Source organism: Lygodium microphyllum, chromosome 5 (genome assembly GCF_053477565.2).
Source record: "Lygodium microphyllum isolate KBCC chromosome 5, Lygodium_microphyllum_v1.1.10, whole genome shotgun sequence".
Classification (NCBI taxonomy): Eukaryota; Viridiplantae; Streptophyta; class Polypodiopsida; order Schizaeales; family Lygodiaceae; genus Lygodium; species Lygodium microphyllum.
This window is the reverse complement of record NC_141139.1, coordinates 53698916-53723252: the sequence shown is the minus strand read 5'-3', so window position 1 is coordinate 53723252 and position 24337 is coordinate 53698916. Positions and strand designations below refer to the sequence as shown.

General features: G+C 41.8%; 1 protein-coding gene across 1 annotated transcript; it reads right to left on the bottom strand.

The window, feature by feature from the left end:
* Positions 1 to 8196: 8196 nt before the first annotated feature.
* Positions 8197 to 10061, bottom strand: LOC148035832 (fasciclin-like arabinogalactan protein 8). The gene has a single exon (XM_087677845.1). The coding sequence runs from the start codon at positions 9864 to 9866 to the stop codon at positions 8475 to 8477; it is 1392 nt and encodes a 463-aa protein (XP_087533971.1). The 5' UTR covers positions 9867 to 10061; the 3' UTR covers positions 8197 to 8474.
* Between the last annotated feature and the right edge of the window lie 14276 nt (positions 10062 to 24337).

Below are 24337 nucleotides of genomic sequence, written 5' to 3'. Positions count from 1 at the left end.
TGCACAGCATAAAACTGGGCCTTTTCATGAGTGCGTGCAGAAAACTTCCGCCTCCAAAACAGGCCTCGAAATGGCCTCAAATCAAAAAAATAAGGTCGCCAAGGGCTAAAGCCCTATCCTGCAGCATATACTGCCCTCTTGCTTCACCGCGAAGGGCGTCTCAACCTGAGACAATGCACTCCTGCACTTTCCGGCTGTGCTACCTGCAGAGATCTGCTCCCAAAACAGAAAATGAAAGCAACACTGCTCCTCTTACCAGAACACCGCGAGCTTGGCTTGCTTTCTTGAGCTCCTTACTACGAACAAGGCTCTGATACCATGTCAAGATTGTGGGAGAGAAGGAAGGAGTCTCACTTGTAGCTTTCTTGCTTGCACAATGGGGGAATACACACAAGGGTGGAGGCTGAAAACAGTTTTCCTCTTCTTAGTTGTGTAAGCCAAAAGAACTCTAATACAAAGAAATAGAAGAACCCTATATATGGGTCTCAAACCAAACTCAACTAACTAAGGTTGCATACTAACTGAGCCACGAACTAGAGTAGATAAGGATAGCTATCATGTAGCTATTATTCATGGGCGGTGTACCAACCGCGTCTGCAACTGACAAGTCGATGACATAAATACACAACGGTCACCCTGGCGTATCACGAGTGGAGCTCGATATCTCAACAATGAAGGTGAAGAGTATGATCTTGATAATAACTCACTCCCCTAATCTAGGGCTCTCACACCTTATATACCCCGATTAGTGTGACTCGGTGTCTAAACCCTAGTCAGTGTGTGTCGTGCTTGTCCATCCTCACCCTAAAGATTTTTGCCCTTAAAACAAGGAGAAGTAGAGGGGAGTGATGGTTAGGCTAAGGGAGGGTTGCAGAGTACTACTCTAAGCCTTTTGAAAATGAAAATTGGGTGGGTAGAGAGTAGGGATAACATGTTGTCTAGGACCGACTTGTTGAAGTAAACAGGTCATAACTTTTGATAGGATGTACCATATGTCGAAACGAAGCTTATGACGAGTACTTTCAGCTTATGTAGGATTCACATGCTAGAGATTTGAGTAAGTACAAAACTATTCTAAAATAGTGTGCAATCTACAAGTAGAGGGTGCTCAAATGGGGCATGATAGGCTAGTCTTCTAGCCGTGGGGCCTCATGGAGATAAGGGAATTCACTGACAATGGTTGTTGGGTGCCAAGAGGCTTCTTTGAGGGGTAGGTCTTGCCATTTGATGAGGTATTCTTTAATGGATCAAGACCGTAAGTGCTTATCTCACAGCCTGATGATTGCTTCAGGAATATACTGAGTGCTTCTTCATCTATGGGGGGAAGCTCTTCCACACAGTCCATTGAGGAGCCCACAAAGGGTTTTAGCTAGCTAACATGAAACATATTGTGGATTTTGGTGGTAGGGGGAGTTCTAAGCGGTAGGCCAAGGCACCAACTCTCTTCAGAATCCGGTATGGGCAATAGAAGCGATGAGCCAACTTGTTACTCCTTCCCTCTTTGAGAGTTGAGTAGCAAGACTTAGGTACCTTCAAAAGAACCAATTCCCCTTTTTGGAATTCCAAATACCTTGGTTTCTCATCAGCATAGAGTTTCATGTGTGTTTGGGCCTTCTGAAGGTTCATTTTACATTGCTGAAGTAAGTCTTGCATACGATCCAACTCAGCCTAACTCTGAGGATTGATCTTATCATTAAATAAGACTGTGGGTAGGGAAACCTTATGCCCATATAAGACCTCAAAAGGGGAAACTCCAATGCTAGAGTGTGTGAAGTTATTATATGCAAACTCAACCAAGTGGAGCCACGTATCCCAACTATGTTGCACATAATGGCAAAAGTGCCTCAAATATGCTTTAAGCCATCGGTCCAAAAGGTGGTATGCAGTGGATGGTGATCCCCATGGAGGTGAAAACTATATGCCAGAAGTTGCTCATAAACTTTACATCCTGATCATGTACTATGACTTGTAGCAAGCCATGCAAACTTGAAGACATTTTCCATAAACTGAGTGGCCACCTGAGAGGTAGTGTATTGGGTCTTAGTGGGGATAAAGAGGGAAACTTTGATGAGGCGATCAACTACCACATAGATACTATTCCACCCTTTCTTGGTCATGGGAAGGCCAATGATAAAGTCCATTGTGATGTGAGTCCATTTCCCTTCAGGGATAGGGAGAGACTGCAAGAGGCCAGTGGGCCTGAGTGTATTATCCTTGTTCTGTTGGCATGGAACACATTTAATCACAAAGTCCTTGACATCTCTCCATAAGCCTTTCCAATTGAAGCTCTTGGCAATCCTATCATATGTTTGAAAACACCCAAGTGACCAGCCATGGGGCAAGAATGCATCTCTTCCATGATCTTCTAGGTGAAGGGGGAAGTGTGGAGGATGACAATCTTGCCATGGGACCAAACAAGGCCATGCTTGAGCTAATATTGGGAGTTTTCAGCCATGACTCCATGCTATAATTTTTAAAATATGTGGCTGAAGTGATCATCTAACAAGTAAGCCTCTTGAAGCTCTTCAACCCAATCACTGTGCAATTCAGAGATAGAGGATACTCTACATGCCCACATTCTAGAGAGTGAATCAGCCACAATATTATCCTTGCCCTGAGCGTGTGAGATGTCAAAGTCATAGTTCTGTAAGATTACCACCCACCAACTCCTTTTCTTGGGAATCAAAGTGGATAGAGTCAAGAAGTACTAGAGGACTCGGTGGTCACTTTTCACCTAGAAGCGGTTGCCATACAAATAGTGGTGCCATATCTTGATGGCATGGAGGATGGCCAACATCTCCTAGTCATATACATTCATTTGCCTCTCCTTCTCATCAAGTTTGCAGCTCTCAAATGCAATCACACCATGCTCTTGCAATAGCACTACACCAATACCCGGCCACAGACATCACAATGAATGGTAAACAACTTAGAGAAGTCAAGGCAAACAAGGATGGGGGATTAAGTGAGCATGTCCTTTAATTGTTTGAAGCTATGATCAACAATGGCATCCCAAAAGAATGACTCCTTTTTTAAGCAATCATTCAAAGGTGTTGCAATGGTGGTATAGTGCTTAACAAAGCATCTATAGAACAAAGAGAGACCAAGGAAGCCATGCAAAGAAGTGGTGGTGGAAGGAGTAGGCCAATCTCTAACACATTGCACCTTCTTTGGATCAGCCTGTATGCCATTTTTCCTCACAATGTGTCCCAAGTACTCCATAGATGTCTGCATGAAGGTGCATTTGCTCTCCTTAGCAAAGAGTTGATGGTATCGCAATATGTCAAACACCCTTCTAACATGTGTTAAATGCTCCTTGGAAGACTTCTTGTAAATGAGGATATCATCAAAGAAAACGAGCACAAACTTGAATAGAAAGGATTGTAGAACTTTGTTCATGAGGCTCTGAAATGTGGCGGGGGCATTAGTTAACCCAAAAGGTATCACTAGAAAATGATAAAGTCCATGATCAGTCCTAAAGGCTATTTTGATCTCATCTCCCTCCCTCATATGAATCTGATGGTAGCTAGAGTGCAAGTCAATCTTAGTGAAAAGGCATGATCTCGTCTCTCTCCCTCATACGAATCTGATGGTAGCCAGAGCACAATTTAATCTTAGTGAAAAAGCATGCCCCTTTCAACTCATCCAGCAAGTTGTCAATCCATGGGATGGGGTAGCGGTTCTTCACCTTGATTTTGTTCAAGTCTCTATAGTCAATGCACATGTGAAAGGAGCCATCTTTCTTTTTGACTAACATGACAGGGATGCATAGGGGGAAGAACTCGGTTCAATGAAACCCATCTCTAATAACTCCTTGACTTGCTTTGCAACCTCTTCATGCTCACACTTGGAGAGTCTGTAAGGGGGACTTGTTTATTGGCTTGGAATGGGGCTCTAAGTCAAGTGGGTGATCCACTTGTCTCTTAGGAGGGAGGACTGTAGGCATCTAAAATAGGTCATTGTATTTCTCAAGTAAGGCCTGCAAGGTTGAATCATTAGATACTGCAGAGGGCTGATCGGAGTTGTCCTTATTCAATGGCAAGACAAAGATTTGTGAGCATTTCTTAAACTCCCTTTTGAGTTGCTTTGTTGTAATGAGCTAAAAATCAGCGTAATCTTGAACTCCCTCTAAGTGAACACCCTCTAAGTGGATAGGCTACCCATGAATCATAAACTCCATGTAGAGCTGAGAGAAGTATGTAGCAATTTTCCCCAATTGTTTCAGCCAATCATAGAGCCCAAGACAACATCAATGGCCCATATCTAGGGCAATCATATCAACCAGTGCCACATAATTTTCAGCCAAGCATAAGGGAACTGCAGGACATACATATGTGCTGATTTTTTCTTCTCCATTTGCTACTTGGACCTTCAAGGGGTGGTCACATAATTTTCAGCCAAGCATAAGGGAACTGCAGGACATACATATGTGCTGATTTTTTCTTCTCCATTTGCTACTTGGACCTTCAAGGGGTGGTGTATTGCCAAAGGGGTGCATTTTAGCCAATCAATGGCTAATTTATTGACAAAAATGTATCTCTAGATATATATAAGTCTCTAGCCATAGCTCCTGCTTGCTCCAAAGAGTTAAAGTTAATTGCAATCCTTGGTGTATCTGTACATGTAAGCTAAGTAACTAGGGTTTTTGGGATTTGAAAAGGAAGAAAGGGGAAAGGAGAAAAGGACCAAAGCCTAACGCTCTGATACCACTTGTAATGAATGAAGCTTAGAGGAGAAAGGGAAAGAGCTGAAGAGGGAGAAAGAGAGCAAGAAGAAGAGGAAAGAATACTAGAAGAGGAGAGAGAAAAATACAAAAAAGAGAGAAGGGATGAGGAAGCCATGGAAGTAGGAGATGAAGGTGAAGAGTATGATCTTGATAATAACTTACTGCCCTAATTTGGGGCTCTTACACCTTATATACCCTGGTCACTGTGATTGGGTGTCTAAACCCTAGTCGGTGTGTGTCCCGCTTGTTACAAAAAGAAAATCCCATTATCTTTGAGAAGGAAAAAAGAATGTTAGAAGTATCGTTAACCTTTTCTAGAGCGGGGAAATGTTAGAATGATGGGATGTACTTGTCTAAACATGTACATAGAGAATATCTAGGAAGAAATTATCTAGATATTTAGAAGAACTAGATAAGATGGATCTAGAACATGTGGAGGATACTTTAAAAAGAGAACCTACCATATCCACAACTCTGTGTGTGTGTGTGTGTGTGTGTGTGTGTACTCTTAGATGCTACAATATAAGTGTGTGAACAATTGTGTGATTCATTCTCCACCTCATTGTCTCATTATTTCTCCCTCTTTCACTCACCATCACTTTCACCACCTGATGAAAAGATGCCATGATCACCAACGCCATGTTGAGAGCTTGATTATGGATTCCAAATGGTCAACCACAACAAACAATTTTGAAAGAGAGAAGAAAAGCTTATTAGAGAGAGCCATGAGCCATGGTCCATTAACTAGTTAGTTGACACTATATTTCTTGCAATCAACATCATCTCATATCAAGGAAAGTGGAGGAGAATTAGCCAATAATAAAGGCATCCTCATTGTGATGCTAAAGAGTCCTTCGAAACACAAAAAGGACAAAATTCACATGCATTGTATTTGAAGAGTTTTTTGTACGTGATTTCCTTCCAAACACAAAAAGGACAAAATTCACATGCATTGTATTTGAAGAGTTTTTTGTACGTGATTGTGTATGCGTAGAAGGTACATGTGTACATGTGCATGAGAATGTATGCGTCTGTGATCCACATACTCACAAGTACATTAAAAAACATCATTTTAATTTATACAACTCAACCATTGATTCTTCATCACCATGAATATTTACCTTGAATGATACTCCATAATCTAATAGTTTATTATCGTTGCCTTCCAAACTTTATTGTAATCTATTTAAAGCCTAAAGCTTTGATGCCACTTGTAATGAATGAAGCTGAGAGGAGAGAGGGGAAGAGCTAAAGAGGGAGAAAGAGAGCAAGAAGAAGAGAAAAGAAAACTAGAAGAGGAGAGAGAAATACAAAAAAGAGGAGAGAAGGGAGGAGGAAGCCATGATGCAAAGATGCCACGATCACCAACGCCATGTTGAGAGCTTGATTATGGATTCCAAATGGTCAACCACAACAAACAATTTTGAAAGAATGAAGAAAAGCTTATTAGAGAAAGCCATGAACCATGGTCCATTAACTAGTTAGTTGACACTATATTTCTTGCAATCAACATCGTCTCGTATCAAGGATAGAGGATGAGAATTAGCCAAGAATAAAGGCATGTTCATTGTGATGCTACAAAGTCTTTCCAAACACAAAAATGACAAAATTCACATGCATTGTATTTGAAGAGTTTTTTGTACGTGATTGTGCATGCATTGTATTTGAAGAGTTTTTTATACGTGATTGTGTATGCGTAGAAGCGTACATGTGTACATGTGCATGAGAATGTATGTGTGTGTGATCCACATACTTACAAGTACATTAAAAAACATCATTTTAATTTATACAACTCAACCATTGATTCTTCATCACCATGCATCTTTACCTTGAATGATACTCCATAATCTAATAGTTTATTATCGTTTCCTTCCAAACTATATTGTAATCTATTTATGTCAAGTAATGCTATTTTAAATTTTGACTTTAGTTAAAATGTGGATATGGTGATTTATGATCTCTTCAAGTACTTTCCTTGTTCATTGGTAACTCGAGTGTAGGTTTGCTCCACGAGGTAGCATTGGCTATAGACTTACCGTGTAAGGCAACATCAATGGCCCACGATGTAGATTCAGCATATGAGACAATGCTGATATATTTCTCCATGTGGATTCACCACATGAGTCAACGCGATTGGTTTGTGGTATAGATTCACCACATGAGGCACTATTTGTGTGTTGTTGATCATCCACACTGTTATGGAGTTTGGAAGTGCAAATTCATTGTATGAGGCAACACTAATATTTTTGGAGTTGAGCTCTATCAAGCCTGGTTACCAATGATATCCGATTTATCAAAATATGACACATTCCATATTCTAGTGGTATGGGATATTAAAATGTGTAGTATGTGAGTGACAAGAGTATTTGAGTTATTTATACTCTTATCATGAGCACCTTAACTTTGTAGTACTTTTGTGTTTAGTGTTAATTCATGTCAAGGAGATGATAACTCTTTTTTTCATTCTTTTTGTTTCGAAAGAATGTACAACTAAACATGGTTACTTCTCACCAAGATGGTATGTTACTGAAAATGGACTTAACATTAAAAATTAAATTACACAATGGAATCATACAATATGTATTGTAGCAATTACTATGTTTCATCTTTGACTTCAGGATAGCAATAGGATTAATACAATATGTATTATAACAATTACTATGTTTCATCTTTAACTTTAGGATAGCAATAGGATTGTGCATAAAACAAGAAAATGGGGTAAAAACTTAGCGAAGATGTGCAAAATGCAAGACAACATGTTGTAAAGCTCGAATGTCGAGAAAGGAATAGTGGCACTATGGACAAAGGAAGGGTGCATAGAGAATTTGTAACAATTTTGCAATGATGAAGGCACATCAAATGGTGTGGCTGCAAGGGATGGCCAATTGCAACACATATTATTCGCAAGAGATGGGTGAGGAGGACAAAAAGAGAGGCATACAAAGTCATGGCTAAGCAATTAGGGGAATCAAGAGGGATAGGTGCAAAACTATGGATTAACAAAGCATAATCTCTAATTTATTGGCATGTAGCAAATTAAAGGGATGCTAAGGGCCATGCATGTCTAAGAAAATTTGTCACTGCCTTTCCCTAAAGATGTACGCAAAAAAAAAAGGTTATGGTACAATTTGTGTGCAAATGTGCTCCAAGTTGGTTGCTTACTAATCTTTTTTTTTTTTGTAAAGAGACGTCATTATTATTATTTAATACAAAATTAATTCAAGTCTAAATTTCTCAATAAATCAACATTAACCCCTCCAGCAAGGATTCATTTGGTAGGATTACAATGCAGCATACAATCTCTCCTTTAGTTCCTGGCGTTTTGGGGGGTCAGCCCCCATCGAATCAACAAGCAACAGATGGAAGCGTTACCGCATTCTTTGAAAAGAACCCATCAAATTAGTAAATAAAAGCTCGCATTACCATCTATCACATTAGTGAACAAAAGCTCGCATTTGCCACCCCTAAAATGAATAAACCATCAGTCACATTGCAATGTGGTTTCACCATGATACAAGAGTGTGGTTGTAATGTAAATTCTGTAAATATGCGATCTAATTGAAACCGAACTCTTTTCACAAGTAAAATGGGACATATCAGGCAATCAAAAAACAAGATTTCCCGGAGTTAACAAAAAGAATACAGCGCTAGTGCAATCTTGCTAGGCATCATCATACGAGTCAGGTGAAAGCGTGCGAGCTGTCTTTCCCCCTTCAACAAAAGAAAGAATAATGAGATACGGGGCATGTCAGATAAAGATGGCGGCGGCCAGTACCGGGGGGAGGAACAGAGGGACGGCGGAGGAGAGCCGTGAGGGCGAGGCGCTGGTGGGGCTGAGGGGGGAGTTGGCGGGTGAGAATGTAGGGCCGCCTGCACCAGGCGAGAGAGGAGGGGCAGGAGGGGATGCTGCACTAGCTGGCGAAGGGGAGAGAGAAAGGGCGGGGGCTGGCGATGGAGATGGCGGTGACGAGGGAGTTGCAGATGGCGATGGGGATGGAGACGGCGATGAAGAGGAGGCAGCCGGGGAAGGAGATAGTGACGGAGAAGATATCGGGGACGGAAGGGATGACGGGGTGGACGATGGAGAGGACGCCGGAGAGACTGACGGCGGCGCGGCGCCGAAGATCTCCGTCGGCAGCAGCAGGGAATCCAACTGGAAGATGATGACAGGGTAGTTGGAGTAGGGAGTCCCCACCACCTTGGCCTTGCTGGAGCCGGCGTCAACGATGACAGCGCCCGCCGACTTTGAGATGGCGAGCGTGAAGGCCCCGCCGTCAGAGCCGCCGCTAGCGAGCGTCGGTTGGGGCCCGGGGGTGTCGCCCAGCTCATCGGCGGGGTAGAAGGAAGGGAGGGCGTGGAGCTTGATGAGGGACGACACGTGGTCGCTGGAGAGGCTGTCCAGCTGGGCGGCTTGCCCACGAGTCAGCTTGGCGAAGGCCGAGTCGGTGGGGGCTAAGACGGTAAGCCCCGGGAGCGCGTCGTGGGCCTGGTAGTCGGCGGCCGCGCCGGAGGACACCAGGAGGCTCACGAAGCGGCTGAAGTTGCCGGCCTGCTCGATGGCCTGGGTCACATTAATGGCTGCCGGCGCTGGCGCGCCCGTCAGGCCGCCTGGCACCAGCACGGCCCCGCACGCCAGCAGGCTGATATTGTACGGGAAGAGCTCGAGCGCGTCACCGATGGGGACTACGCCGCGGGCCCGGGGCAGGTGGATGCCGGCCGAGCCGGTGGTGCGGTTGTAGGTGATGTTGAGGAACCCGTTGTTGCCGGTGGCAAGGCCTGTGGTCTGGAAGAGGGTGGTGAAGGTGGAGGGGGCGGGGCCCAGGGCGCGGAGCTTGGCGGGGTCCTGGTAGTCGAGGATGACGTGGAAGCTGAGGATGTTGAACATGGTCTGGCGGTCGGGGTTGGGGCCCTGGGCGGCGAGGAAGGGGTCGGCGGCGGAGTTGGGCGGGCAGAAGACGGTAAGGGTGGTGCGGGTGTTGATCTGGGCGGCCACGCCGTATTTGGACAGCAGGCTGTTGAAGGTGGAGTAGTCCGGGTGCTTCTCCAGCAGCTGGGTGACGTTCTGGTACGCGCCAAGGCACGACGTGGCGGCCGCCGATAGGGCGACAAGAAGCAGCAGCAAACACTGATCGAGCGTCATTCTGTGTGTCTAAGCGAGAGGGACTGTGTGTGTGTGTGTTGGGGGGGGGGGGAGTGAGTGAGCGCGTCTCTCTCTCTCTCTCTCTGCGAGGTGGTAACAGACAGTGAGAGGAACACTGCTAGAGAGTAAGAGAATACTGATGGAGAGAGTGAGAGAGAACACTGTCTAGTGTCCTGAGCTCCCCTATACCACCTCACACGCACATATATATACCAGCTTCTCGCCTCTCTCTCTCTCTCTCTCTCTCTCTCTGTGTCTCGCATCATTCGTCGCCCTCCACCACCCAACGGCATCTCCTAACGGCCGCCGTAACACCCGCCCCGGCCTACTCGTTAAACAGTGCGCAAATGCAACTGCTTTTTGAATATAAATCTCTCTGGCTCCTTCTTTTTCTAATGCGAGGGGGGTTAACCTGCTAATTGCATGGAGAGCTTGTGCAAAGTGGGGTACCCATACTATTTCCATGCGCGGCTTCTATTTTGTATGTATTTTTAGCGGCCATCGATAACAACGCAAGTCACTCCTTCACTTTTTTCGATCGCACCAATTACAAGGTTGGAGCAAATTGTTTTTTCAATCACATCGATTAGGGGTTTGGATTTGCATAATCTATGTTTAGTAAATCTAGATATTTTGGTGAACGTATCAAAAGGAAATTGGGAATGCTAATCTTGAAGTCATTAGAGCCCGATTGCCCTTGGGTGAGCAATAGGAAAAGGCTAGCTTAAATGCTCCTCATCCCTCAGAGTTGTCCCAACATAGTTTGATCAAAAGTATAAAAGACAATGAACAAAATGTATAACAACTTGGATGAGAAATGGCTGTAATTGAAAATTTCAATAAAGGAAAAACCCCATGGTGCCACAAATCACATTGTTGTCACTTGCATTAGACTAATGAAATAGCAAGGATCAACTTAACCCTCCTAGCATGGAGCTAGACATCTGTTACGGGATACTTTTGGGGAGGGTGGTTAACCTATTTGCTTTAATTGCATCTCTGATATATAACAAGCCTATTGTGGCTCGATGTACTTCATGGAAAAACTACAAGTTATAAATGTACTATTTAGAATTTGATGCTATCATTTTTTAAAATAAGAATTAGTGGAATGGCCACAAAAATGGATCAATAGCTTCTATCAATCATAAACCCTTACTAGAAATCTAGTGTAATTTGTTGCCCTTCAATAGGTCCAAATCTCAACCCCTCTCCCAATAGAATCAATGATATTGGAACTTTTTTATAAGGCTTTTCACAATGTGAGAAAAAGAAACTCCAAGAAACCAAAAGATTCCTTGTATTTCTCAACATATGGAGCTCATGTTTGAAGAGTGTAAGATTGGTGGGAGCTATTTCTCCCTATTGGGGGTGTTCCTCTAACAATATGCTTATGTCAAACTTGATTAAAGCTCCTTGAATGTGTTTATTTATTATGACACAAATTTTAGCCTTCTTGTACATTTTTCTATGAAAATCCATGAGCAACTCTTCCAACTCATTGACTCTCAACACTCAACCTCTATCCCTCTCCATCATCATCATCATCATCATGTGTGTGTGACACATATGCAATGGAAAATTGGTTTGTCTTTTGAGATAATTATCAATAACTCAAAGCACACCACCTTCCACACATTTGCATCTACACTACAAACTCAAGCAATATATTAGAGCAAGTTGTAAACATTCCCAATTAGAGTAACATACATGTGGGTACCTTCTTGCATCTACTATTGCATTGCAAGCGTGACCTATCTTATGTTAAAGCATACAAAAGGTCATTACAACATTAAGTAATGTTCATAAGTATTGCATGTCCAATCGTATCATACTACACCGCTTTGCGACAGCTTCGCTGCTTTGAAGCAGCAAGCGAAGTTGCCGTTACAGACTGAAGGGAGACCATTATTTTTTTCAAACCCACTTTTGGCCGTTTCAAAAGCATAGTAACAAAATTGAAAGCAATACTATGCTTGAGAGACCTTGGGGTGGCAACTTAGTTTGTGGGAATATTAGGTGGATTGCTTGTGCTCACAAGATCAATTCGTGATTATGTAGGTTTCTTTTTCTTTTCTTTTCTTTTCTTTTGGGGGGGGGGGGGGGGGGGGGGGGGCTTATACTTGATGCGTAAGCATGATGGCTATCCTGCATCTAAATTAAAAACATGGCCATAAAGACATTGCATTTTTTAAAAACTATGATTGGCATATGTGATGTTAAAGATACATCCTCAAAACATTTTCAAATTCATGGTCCAATGATGTTGTACAAGTAGAATTTAGATGGCTAGAAGTAAACATATCTTCAATAAGTATCTAGCCCTATGTGTTATCATACAATTTTGCTGACCGATCATTTCCTTTAATTTATCTCGATTCCCTAAGTGGGATGGACTTTGAAGAGGTTAATAGATTTCTCATGATGGAATGTTGTTTGTCAATACATGTACTTCTAAAGCCTAAGCAAATAGAGGTGATGGTAGTGGGTGCTCAATGTTTTTCTTATGTTGTGCACTTTCTCAAACATATAGATACTCAAAATACAACTCCTACTCCTTAAGGACAAAAAGGTAACCCTTTTGCATATATCAATGATTGTGTGTGTGTGTGTGTGTGTGTGTGTGTGTGTGTGTGTGTGTGTGTGACCAGGGGAACACACAAGAAAGTGCATAATTACTTCACACGCACATGAGAACACATAATCACTACATAGGTCCACAATGGGGAAAACATAGGAAGGGCATAACATGTACAAAAGATAACGTGTTTCCAATGAATGAGCCTTTTCAATACAAGGGCATCCCTACAACACATATTAACCTCAAGTGTACCAATAAATGAAACAACATTTCTATTTACATTTTGAATGAACTAAGTATTAACATGTTTAATCACATGTGTGTGGTGTTAACTGCATTAAACATTCTTTTTAATTAATCTCTTCATGGATATTAGGAAGGCTTCTCTAAAGAATTCATAGATTAGATGTATTCAAATGAAACAAGTTCTTTTGAATTTATGAGAAAAACTTTTAAAATGTAAATGCAATTATAATTGGAATTTAAGAATACCATAAAGGGTCTATTTTTTTGACTAATATCACATATGCACATTTATCAATTCCTTTTGAATATACATAACATATGTTGTTCTAATAGTTTAAACAATTTAACTTTTACAAAGTTGATACCTTTAAATGTTGGATTTGGTGTTTTTCGAGTTCATGATGTTGTTAACTTTAGAAGCAAATGCACATTCATGGAAGTGATTCACATAGGGGACATATTTAAGCATCCTACATTAGATGGATGAAAAACTTATGTAAAAGGTTCTTATTAAAAGACTTGAACACGCATGATATAAGAGTTATTTTACTAGACTACCAATAGCCTTGGCAGACTTAGTCAAACATATGTAAGATATCACATGGATCCAACTTATAATATTTTAAACTTAAACCAATCATGTACATTCGTAGGGTTTACTAAACTGATAGTAACAAAAAATCATGCAAGAGGGGCGATTTAGTTCTCAAAAGGGGTATATAAGGGCCTATCTAATCAAAGCATAGGGTTTTGAAAACACCCTTGAAAGTAGGTGCTATACAAAGCTTTTGTGTACCATGTAGTAAAGGAAAATCCCCACACACACACACACTCTCTCTCTCTCTCTCTCTCAAAGGAGCATGATACTTTACAAAGATTGACTTGAGATCAAGATACCATCAAGTGCATTTACACATGGAGGATGTATCAAAAACTACATTTTGAATGTGTTTTGGCCATTATGAGTTTTTGGTTATGCCCTTTGGTCTAACTAATGTTCCTACCACATTCATGACACTATGGATAGTGTCTTGCATCCATATCTCAGAAAATTTATTGTTGTTTTTCTTAATGATATTCGTATTTATAGTCATTCCAAAGGAGAACATTGGGAACATCTTCGCTTAGTTTTTGAGTTGATTAGGTAGTACAAACTTTATACTAAGGAAACTAAATGTGAATTTTTTAAAGACAAAAGTCCACTACCTTGGACATATTATATCTAAAAAAGTGTATTAGAATGGATCTAGAAAAGGTCAAAACTATCTTACAATGGCATCATCCTACAAACTTAGAGGAGTTGCAAATATTCCTTATTTTGGTAGGATTTTATTGTAAGTTTATCAAATATTATACTAAGATAGCTCTTCCTTTGACAAATTAATTCAAGGATCAAGGTTGCACTTTCTCTTGGGGTGAGGAACAACAACGCAGTTATGATAAACTTGAAGTAGCTATGGTTACTGCTCCAATCCTAGCTATAGTGCATCCACACAAGCCATTTGTGGTGAAAATTGACCCTAGTGCCATAGCCATTGGAGCCATCCTCCTCGAAGATGATCCGATCTATGGCTTTTGAAAGTAAAATGCTAGAGAGGAAGACTCATCTGAATTATTCAGCTTATGAATGTGAGCTCTATGCAATAGTCTAGGCTTTGAAAAAATGGTGATATAATTTGTATGGAGCTCCATTTAAGATATTATTTGATCAAGAGAGTATCAAATGGTTTACTACCCAAAAATATTTGAAAGGAAGAAAGGCTTAATGGGCTGAATTTCCTCAAGAGTTTGACTACACACTACGTCATCACAAGGGTCGATATAATATTGTAGCTGATGCTTTAAGTAGAATACCTGAGATTGACACTCTCTCATTTACAATATTGAAGAGTGATATATTAGAATCTCTACAAGGCAAATATGAGCATGATCAGTCTTATGAAAAGATGTGGAATGTGGTTAAAGGAAGGGATCTCTCATCAACTCATGCACAAGATATGAATTCCACATAGGGATCCTCTCTTACTAGTGATGAACTCAATCAATGGAAGAACTTTACCATTGATTATGGGTGCTTGCTTCACAAAGGTAGAATATGTGTATCCTCAGACTTAGATACACGATACCAAATTCTTTATTAGTGTCATGATAGTCCTAGTGCAGGTCATCTCGGGATGTGAAAAGAAATATGTCCATGTATTTAGACACTTTTATTGGTCTGTGATGCATAAGGATATAGAGCAATATGTTATTCAATGCCAAAAATCTCAAGTGAACAAAGCTGAGCACCTGAAGATAGGTGGACTTTTATAATCTTTATAGATTCCTAATGGTAAGTGGGAAGGTAATATATGTAATGCACGCATGGTTGCCTTGCCTTTAGTAAGCAAAGAAGTTAGGAAAAGCTCCTCCTAGTCACTCAAGATGATAGCCTATTTCAGCACTTCCTTGGTATCTTTAGGTAGGTCCATGGGCTATTTTTAGAACTTGACTTTTAGTGAGTCCATTCACACTGATTGACTATCCTTTGATCATGTGGTCCATATACCCTTGTGCCCTAATGTGGACTATCTCTTGACCCCTTAAACATGTCAACACCTTAGCATGGTGGTCCATTACCTACTATTAGTACTATGATTAAGCTATCCTATGGACCATGACCCTTGTCGTGACATTACTCCCCCCTTTTGAAAGAATTTTTGTCCTAAAAAACAAAAGTGGAAATTTGCTTCTTGAGGACCATTATGTTCTCCCAAGTAGAACCTTATTCAGTCTATCATTTCACTTGAGCAAAACGTGTTTTTAAACATGATGACGTGTACGATGCTCATGAAAATCCAAGATCCATTCTGGTTCATGAGGTTGAACGGATGGTTCAATAATTTCTACCAACACTCCTTAATCCAACAAACTATCATTATTACCTAGTTGCCTTTGCAATTGTCTGACATGGAAGACTAGATGGACTCTACTAGAAGAGCGTAGATCTAATTTGTATGCACCCTTCACTAACACGTTTAAGGATTGTAAATGGGCCACCATATTGTGGAGATAACTTAGAAACTATTTCAAACTTCAAAATTCCGGAATGTTCTGGAACACATAACTAGACCTTATCACCTTTTTCAAAGGTTTGGAGAATCAGTGGAAATCATGACTGAAGAGAGAGAGAACTAGAGCAAAAGTGAGCAGAGTTGAAGTTGTTAAGATAATCTACACGTATGTCAAGAAGACACCAAGTCTGTAGCTGTGAGAGTGAATGAGAGTAGTAATGGATAGATAGATGTATATGATGTTAGAGAGATTCTTAAGTGAGGATTAACAGTAGTAAGAGATTATGAAGATTCTTGTATGAGAGCAAAGATGATGATAGAGATTACAGGGAGTAGAGGCCAACAAGAGATGAAACAACATATATGCAAGAGATTAGGAGGTGCAAAGTATCCCAAAACCAATCCTTGATTAAGAAAAGTTGTTTACAATGATCTTCCCTTCATCATGTCTTGTTTCACCCCTATTATACCCAAAAACTTGCACCAAATACTAGCTTCTACTCTGCTACTTAGAGGCAAATCTGATGGTTTCATTAGCTCCAAAAGGGGGGTAAAACTCTAGGACACCTAGTAAGAACTCTCTTAGATCGCTTCTTCTTCCCTTTTCTTCCAAAGTGCTAGTTGCTGCCATCCAACTACGATCATCCACGTGACACAAATTTGAGAGCCCTTCTTTTTTCATGAGATCTCCAAAATTGGTTGAAAAGTCACTTTCTTTTTGCATGATATCCTATTCTAGAAGTTTTCTACACATTTTGAGGATATTTACAAGAAATAATGTCTAAAATATCAAAAATAGTCTAAAATTGTTCAAAAAACCCATAATTTTGAACCATCCATACTCACTACAAGGATTTGAGCTAGTAGCGACGCCAATTAGCGACGGCGGATAGCGGCGTCGCTATTGGCGTCGCATTTGCGATGCAAATAGCGACGGGCCGCAGGGAAAAAAAGCGGCCGAAACCGAGCGCGGTTTTCATTTCGCATTTGCTCCATTGTGAGTTTTGAGAGCGAGAGCGAGGGAGAGAGCGACCGTCGTGAGAGAAGGAGAGGAAGAAGACTTGCCACCACCGCCACCGCCGCCGTTGTTCGCGAAGGAGAGGAGGAGCCTTCATCGCAAAGAGGAGCCGCCCCACGCTCGCCATATCTCATCGGTGAGTCTCCCTCTCTCTTTCTTTTGCTTGTTTAAGGTTTAAATCACTCTCTTTTGCTTGTTTAGGAGAGAAAATGAAAGAGAAAGAGAGGGAGAGGGAGAGAGAGGGAGAGAAAGAGAAAGAGAGGGAGAGGGAGAGGGAGGGGGAGGAAATGAGAGAGGGAGAGAAAGAGAAAGAGAGGGAGAGGGAGGGAGAGGGAGAGGGAGAGTGCATTCTCTCTCTCCCTCTCCCTTTTGCTTGTTTAATGTTTAAATCACTTTCTTTTTTGCTTGTTTAGGAGAGGAAACGAGAGAGTAAGAGAGAAAGAGAGGGAGAGGGAGAAAGAGAAAGAGAAAGAGAAAGAGAAAGAGAAAGAGAAAGAGAGGGAGAGGGAGAGGGAGAGGGAGGGGGAGGAAATGAGAGAGGGAGAGAAAGAGAAAGAGAGGGAGAGGGAGGGAGAGTGCATTCTCTCTCTCCCTCTCCCTTTTGCTTTGTTTGATGTTTAAATCACTTTATTTTTGCTTGTTTAGGAGAGGAAATGAGAGAGAAAGAGAGGGAGAGAAAGAGAGGGAGAGGGAGAGGGAGGGGAAGGAAATGAGAGAGGGAGAGAAAGAGAAAGAGAGGGAGAGTGCATTGTCTCTCTCCCTCTCCCTTTTGCTTGTTTAATGTTTAAATCACTTTATTTTTTGCTTGTTTAGGAAATGAGAGAGAAAGAGAGATAGAGAGGGAGAGAAAGAGAGGGAGAGGGAGGGGAAGGAAATGAGAGAGGGAGAGAAAGAGAAAGAGAAAGAGAAAGAGAAAGAGAAAGAGAGGGAGAGGGAGAGGGAGAGGGAGAGGGAGGGAGAGTGCATTCTCTCTCTCACTCTCCCTCTTGCTTGTTTAATGTTTGAATCACTTTCTTTTTTGCTTATTTAGGAGAGGAAATGAGAGAGAAAGAGAGAAAGAGAGGGAGAGGGAGAGGGAGGGGAAGGAAATTTAAGATAATAGAATTATCGATAATGGTATGCAATGTGCTTTGCCATGGGCCACGTACATTTGTGACTCTTTAAGATGGCTTAAAATTGGTCATGTCCTTCATAATGTCCAAGTAGGGGATCTAATTGTGATATGCATAATTCATTGTTTTTGTATTAACTTTATAGGCATAACAAATTAGAAATCATGCCAACTAGTTAACGGAAGGACTAAAAGAAAATGATACCCTAGCTAATGGTCATTACGGTACTTCATCAAAATGAACCCAAAAGTATTGTTATAGAAGAAGAATCCCTTAAATTGAGTATAGTATATTTTCTCTCAGGTTTTATGACTATGAGTAGAATTGATTGAAATAAATTTTATTACTATAGTTGATAAATTTAATAGATGGCATTAATTTTAATACGCGATCCTAGGACAAAAAAACCACATTTCTAAGATGCTTTTTGTTGAGAATGATTTATTATTAGACTAAGAGATCCTCAATGATGCTCATAAATGGATTACTTATACTCAAAGCCCTCTAGTGCAGTTTTTTACAATAACGAATAATTATCTACCGGGACAAACAAATCCTTGAGCATGATACAAAGCCGAGATATAACATCGAAAAATCTCTCAACTACTATGTACAATGCAAGATTTATGGTCAACTTGCAACTTGACGTACATCTCCATAAAGCTATCCATTTAAGCCTCGTTTGCTGTAATGTAGACAAGATGGAAAACGAAGAAGGTCTTATTGTTCAAGACTGCGAGACGTATCTTAATCAGCGTGCCCCATGTCCTTGCTCTCAATGCAAGTTGGCAATTAGACGAAAACGCCGATTGTCTATAGAACACGTACGACGATTTGGCGAGTTTCAATCTGAGATCATTGATCAGGTGATTGCGGATTTTCAGCAAACGATAATTTGAAGTTAATATTAATCATGCATTGTACTCGTAAGCTAATTGAAAACCATACACAATAAGATTGGGTCTTGTTGGCAAATTTTCTATCCAGGGGAGTGATGTCTCGACCCAAGGGGGAGTGCACTCTTTGCGGCCAATTAGAAGAGTTCGAGGACATGCGATGGATGGATTGCAGGAGCCAATCCACCACTCGCAAGGCCCATCTATACCGTCAATGCCAGAGGAGACAGACAACCTTTCCGACCTATCTACAATCTTGGAGCCTGAGATGGAGGCAATGATCGATGCATTGATTCCCATGGATGTTGAGACATCTGACCCGCTTAGAGAGGAAGCATCCATACCATTATATGATGGGTGCCGAGTATCTCGGTTGAAGACATTGCTTGCACTCTTAAGTGTGCAAGCAAAATACGGTTGGAGCGATACGAGTGTGACTGAGTTATTCAAGTACCTTGCACATAGGCTTCATTGATTTTTTTTTACATTATTATTGCAAACATTTGTGCTTTTTCAAGGTGTTTTATGATTTTTTTCAGGTTATTGAAATATCATATATTACCACCGGCAAATACCATGCCTGAGTCCCGTGATGATGCACGACATGTTTTACGGAAGCTTGGCATGGACTACAATAACATCCGCATTTTCTAAAGATGACCAATTGTCGGGGCTAAAATCCCATGATTGGCATAAGATATGTCAGGTTTGTGAACAGAATGGATTGTAATTAGCGTGGGCATTTTGCAATTTGAAAAGTGGCCATTATTCATAATGCTTTCTCATTTGTGGCAGTTTGTCCTACCGATCGCGATCGCAGGATGCCTTACTCCAGAAATTCGCGGGGCCATTTACAAGTTGTCGACTTTGGTGCAATGGATCTCACAGAAAGAGATTAAGACATCCTCTATTGAATCCGCAAGGCGGGGAGTAGTGGAGACGGTCTGTCTCTTTGAGAAATGCCTGCCCACTAGCATGCTCACGATACAAGTTCACCTTCTTGTGCATCTTGTGGACGAAGTGGAGATTGCTGGACCTGTCCATATGCGATGGGTGTTCTTCCTGGAGCGCTTCATGAAAACCCTGAAAGGCTTTGTGCGACAATGAGCTCGTCCAGAAGGTAGCATGGCGGAAGGTTGGTTGGTGTCAGAGGCGTTAGTGCATATCTCACAATGGCTACCAACGGTGGAACCAGACAATGAAATGCTATGGACGATGATAGATTGACTAGAGATGTGGTGGTTGGAAATGGGGTAGAAAAAACAATGGATGCCTCAATGGAAGAGAAGGTGAATCGCTTTTGTATGTTGCACCATGCCTCCATGGAGACGTGGCTCACCAAGTACCAGATTGCAAGGCAAGATCGAGAGGAAGCGCGAGCTGAATTCCGATGCAGTACGCATCATCGACCGATTCGATATCCCGAAGGCATGGAGGAGATGCCGCGGTTTATGTCAACACGATGGTTGCATGGAGCCTTGACCGCAGCATCCAGCGAAGGGACAGAGATCTCAATGGAGGAGTGGGAGTTCTCGAGGGGATGTAGTCCAAAGGTGATGAGGGGTTTAGAATGTGTCGTGTCTAAATTTTATATGCGACATCTAATTTGAGTGTTTCAATGTACAATACAAAATATACAGTGCAGCGCGGTCGCGCGGACGACATTTTCGCGTGGAGCGTATTGACAAAATGCACTCCACAATGGACTGTGGTGTCATGGCAAGGTTTGAGTAAGAGATCCGGCGACGAGCAACGGATCCGAACACGGTTGTGGATGAGATGGAGTATTTTGGGAACTTGCAAAGTATTATTACGGTGGATTACCGTAGCTTCTCCATGATACTATTCGATGTGCAGTGGTTCAAAGTGGTACTTAGAGGAGCTGGAGCAACAGTTCGACGAGGTCCATCTGGATTTCTCGAAATAGATTCCGAAAAAAAATGAACGGATTTGTGCGACACCTTTGTGTTGCCGACCCATTGTGAATAGGTGCATAGAGTCATTTACTTGCTAATTGTAATACGACATGGTTTATGTTACAATGGTTTGAACTCGCTTTGTACGTGTTTGTGAATAGGTAATCTTCTATCCAAACCCCCGACAACCTCGATGGTGGTATGTTATACCTTCAACTCCTCGAAGTGCGAGAGTATATGATCAAAGAGATGTTCCAGCATAGATGAAGAAAATATGCAAATAGAGGGGTTGATATTACAAGGGGTGGAGGCTACCGCAAGTTTGGAGCCCGCATTGGCTAACAATGATGGAAATACAGAAGTCCAAGAATTTTTTGAGAATGAGGCAGACTCGTTCTTTTGTGGTGACATGTCTATCGACCTTCCAGTGTATCCAGAGTTGTGTCAGGAGATTAACATGGGACCATAGAATACTTCATTCTTGGAGAATTGTATTACTCAATTCGTTGTTTAGATCTTCCATAAAGGTACATAAGATATGCATTTTAAGAGGGATTTTTCAAAAATGATTTATATTACTGTGCTTTGTATAGTTTAAATTGATTATTCTAACACCATTTTTTATCTGTGCACGTGACATTTTCAGGATGAGTCGAGGGATGAGCGATGAGGAGTTTCAGGACATGATGGCATGCATGTCTCCAGATCAGCTCGCGAGATTCAGAGAGATGGCAGACCAAGAGCTGTCTCGTTCTTCGTCAGGGTGCTCTACTAGATCTGCTTCAGCGCAATCAGATGCTTCAGCTTCGAGCAGACGATCTCGACGCTCACAACTTGGGCCAGAGGGAGGGACTGCATCGGGATCAAGGGGTGTTGCTATGGAGACACGGATGTGGTGTCTCCGCCTCGTCGTTCAACTGGACCTGCATCACCTCCAGGATTTGTCACACCTGTGGGGACGTCTACTCCAGTTACTCCGGCTTTTGCACAGCCGTCAGTAGGTGGCACCCCCTTTGGTGGCACCCCTTTGAGTGCCACTCCGAGAGAGGTTACCTCCGTCGGTACACCGGATGTACAGGGGTCTCCTGAATATGCCCAAGAGCGTGGACGGAGATGGGAGAGGACCCATCTTAGGTAGACTCATAGGGGTTATGGATACCTAGTTGATAGTAGGTCAGGAGCCATCATCATGAATGATGAGGGGAGGAGAGTGATGGCTCGCATGAGGGAGCTGTGCCAACAAGTTTTTCCGCACAACATCCTGGATCATTGGAAGAACATACCAGAGGGGAGCAAGGACTACATAGTAGCATCCTTGCACGAGGAGTTTCCGGTGCCAACCGCAATAGACAGATTCTCTACGGGCTGGATGATCGATTGCATGCGTGCATACATGTCACATAGACAATCCGACGCACGCAAGGCAATTAAGAGTGGGGCTGCAAAGCCCGAGTGGTTAGATGTAGACGACTGGCGCCGACTGAGGGAGGAGGCTACAGATTCGCCAGGACTTTGGAGTCAGCAGCGGGAGGCGGCGAGGGCATGACTCGAGGCCGGAGTGGTGTATCATCTTGGGAGTGGCGGCCACATGACATATTTGGAGGACTTTGTAAGTTTCTCTTTTGTTTTACTTTTTTTTTTTTGAAATATTCTTTGTACTGACAATCATGTTTCTAACAGTTAGCATTTTGTTTTCTTTGCAGCACTCCATTACAAATCGCGATTCGCAAGGCCTTGAGACTCGATATGCAGAGAGGCACGGTCTCAATGCATTGATCAACCGATTGTATAGATGCGGCGGCCCTGTAAGTCACTCATCTTTCTTGTCCATAGTTACCATGAGATATTTGAATGCATTATTGTATGGTGGATTGATATGTTGTTTCTTTTTCTGCAGAATCCGTTCGATGCTCCTTTGCGGCGAGACGAGCTTTCGGGGGACGAGGATTTCTAGCTCGCCCTTGGATCCTTGGAACTCACACACCTTTAGTTTTTAGTCGCCTGATCTATGTAGACATTTTCTATGTATTAGTGATATCCTTTCATGATTGTACAATTCGCATTTAATGCGATCATGTATTTATTTCATGTATCAGTTTTATGATTTCAGTATACATTCTTTTTGTTTGCAAGCACTTTGTATGCAGTAGTGCAGAAACTATTTTGTATGGCTCTCATACAGCACACAGTGCTATATGTGGTAAAGCTGCCACAATTTTTTTTTCCCTGTTACCATCGCTATTTGCGTCGCAAATTTACTGCTCGCGTTGCTATTGGCCTCGCTATGAGCGTCGCAAATTCACTGGTTCTGTCGCTATTGGCCTCGCTATGAGCCTCGCTATAGCAACGTTTCTATGGCGTTGTCAATAACGACGCTTTTTGCAATGACGGGGGCAAATTTTGTTGTTTGTATTTTCGTCGCTTTAAACATCAGTATAAGGTCTATATCTTGTAGTGACTATGGACACTAACACTAATGACTAATATGACATTGACTCTCTAGATTAATAAGAAAGTCGGATGATGATACACTTGAGAGTTTTCACACTATGTTTGCATAGCAGCACAACAACCTATACCTAACTTAAAGAATCTTTAAGACTCTTAAAAGAATTTAGTGCCCCTTTGCCATATGATCATCCCTTCTCTTTGCATGCATGTTGGGTGAAGAGTAGCCAAAGTGTTCATCCTTGGAGAGGATTGAGGAATGTGGTGATGGAGTTAGGATCCCAAGAATGCCCAATGTACTGGTGGTAAAGCCATGAAGATGTATTATTCTAAGGTTCAAAGGACCTCTCCTCCCTAATGTTCAAGAGAATGAGAAGTTGATGCATGAATATCTTTGCCTTTATAATAAGCATATGTATTAGTTCCTTTGCAGGTGGCAACAAGTAAACAATGTGTCTCCAATTAGATATGTTTACTACTCCCTTATCGAGTTATTCTACTTCTTCTTAGGAAAACCACTTGGGAAGTATGAATTTGGTAGGTGGTTCACTAAAACCAAAGCATTCTTGGTCCAGTACAAGATTTTTGGTAGAGGGTTTTTCTTTGTGCAAGTTGGTTCTATGTTGGAAGGGATAAGACCACACATTGTATTGTTGGTCATAAGGGCATCCTCATCCATCTGATCACTTGGATTTCTCACTTTTTTCCCTAAGATCTTCACCTACATAAGTGTTAATTTGGATATATTCCTTGCTCTCCCAAAATTCCCTAATGATGAAGTTTGCATCCTCGTAGAGGTGCTTGGGAAAGTTTTGTATGTGCTAAAAAAGAAAAAATGGGGCCATTTGATCAAATAAAAGATCTTTTATCATTTGGGACTAAAGGAATGTGGTCTCTGAAATTCTAGAGCTTTTCAAAAAGAATGGGATTGAAGACATTATGAAAAATATGCTCATTCTAGAATGCATGCTACCTTCACTAAGGCACCAAAACATGACATGAGATATTGTCCAAATAGGAAGGATGCATATGAGGGTCAAGAGAAAGTTGTAGACGCTTTTAGGCTCTTGCTAAGAAACTTGACAAGGGAAAAGTGGTGCTACTAGGATTGTAATAGGCAAAGAGGAGCTAAAAGGCAATAGAGAAGTTCACTCTTGAGGAAATGTCAAACATGCAACACTCAAGTAGTAAGAAGAAGACA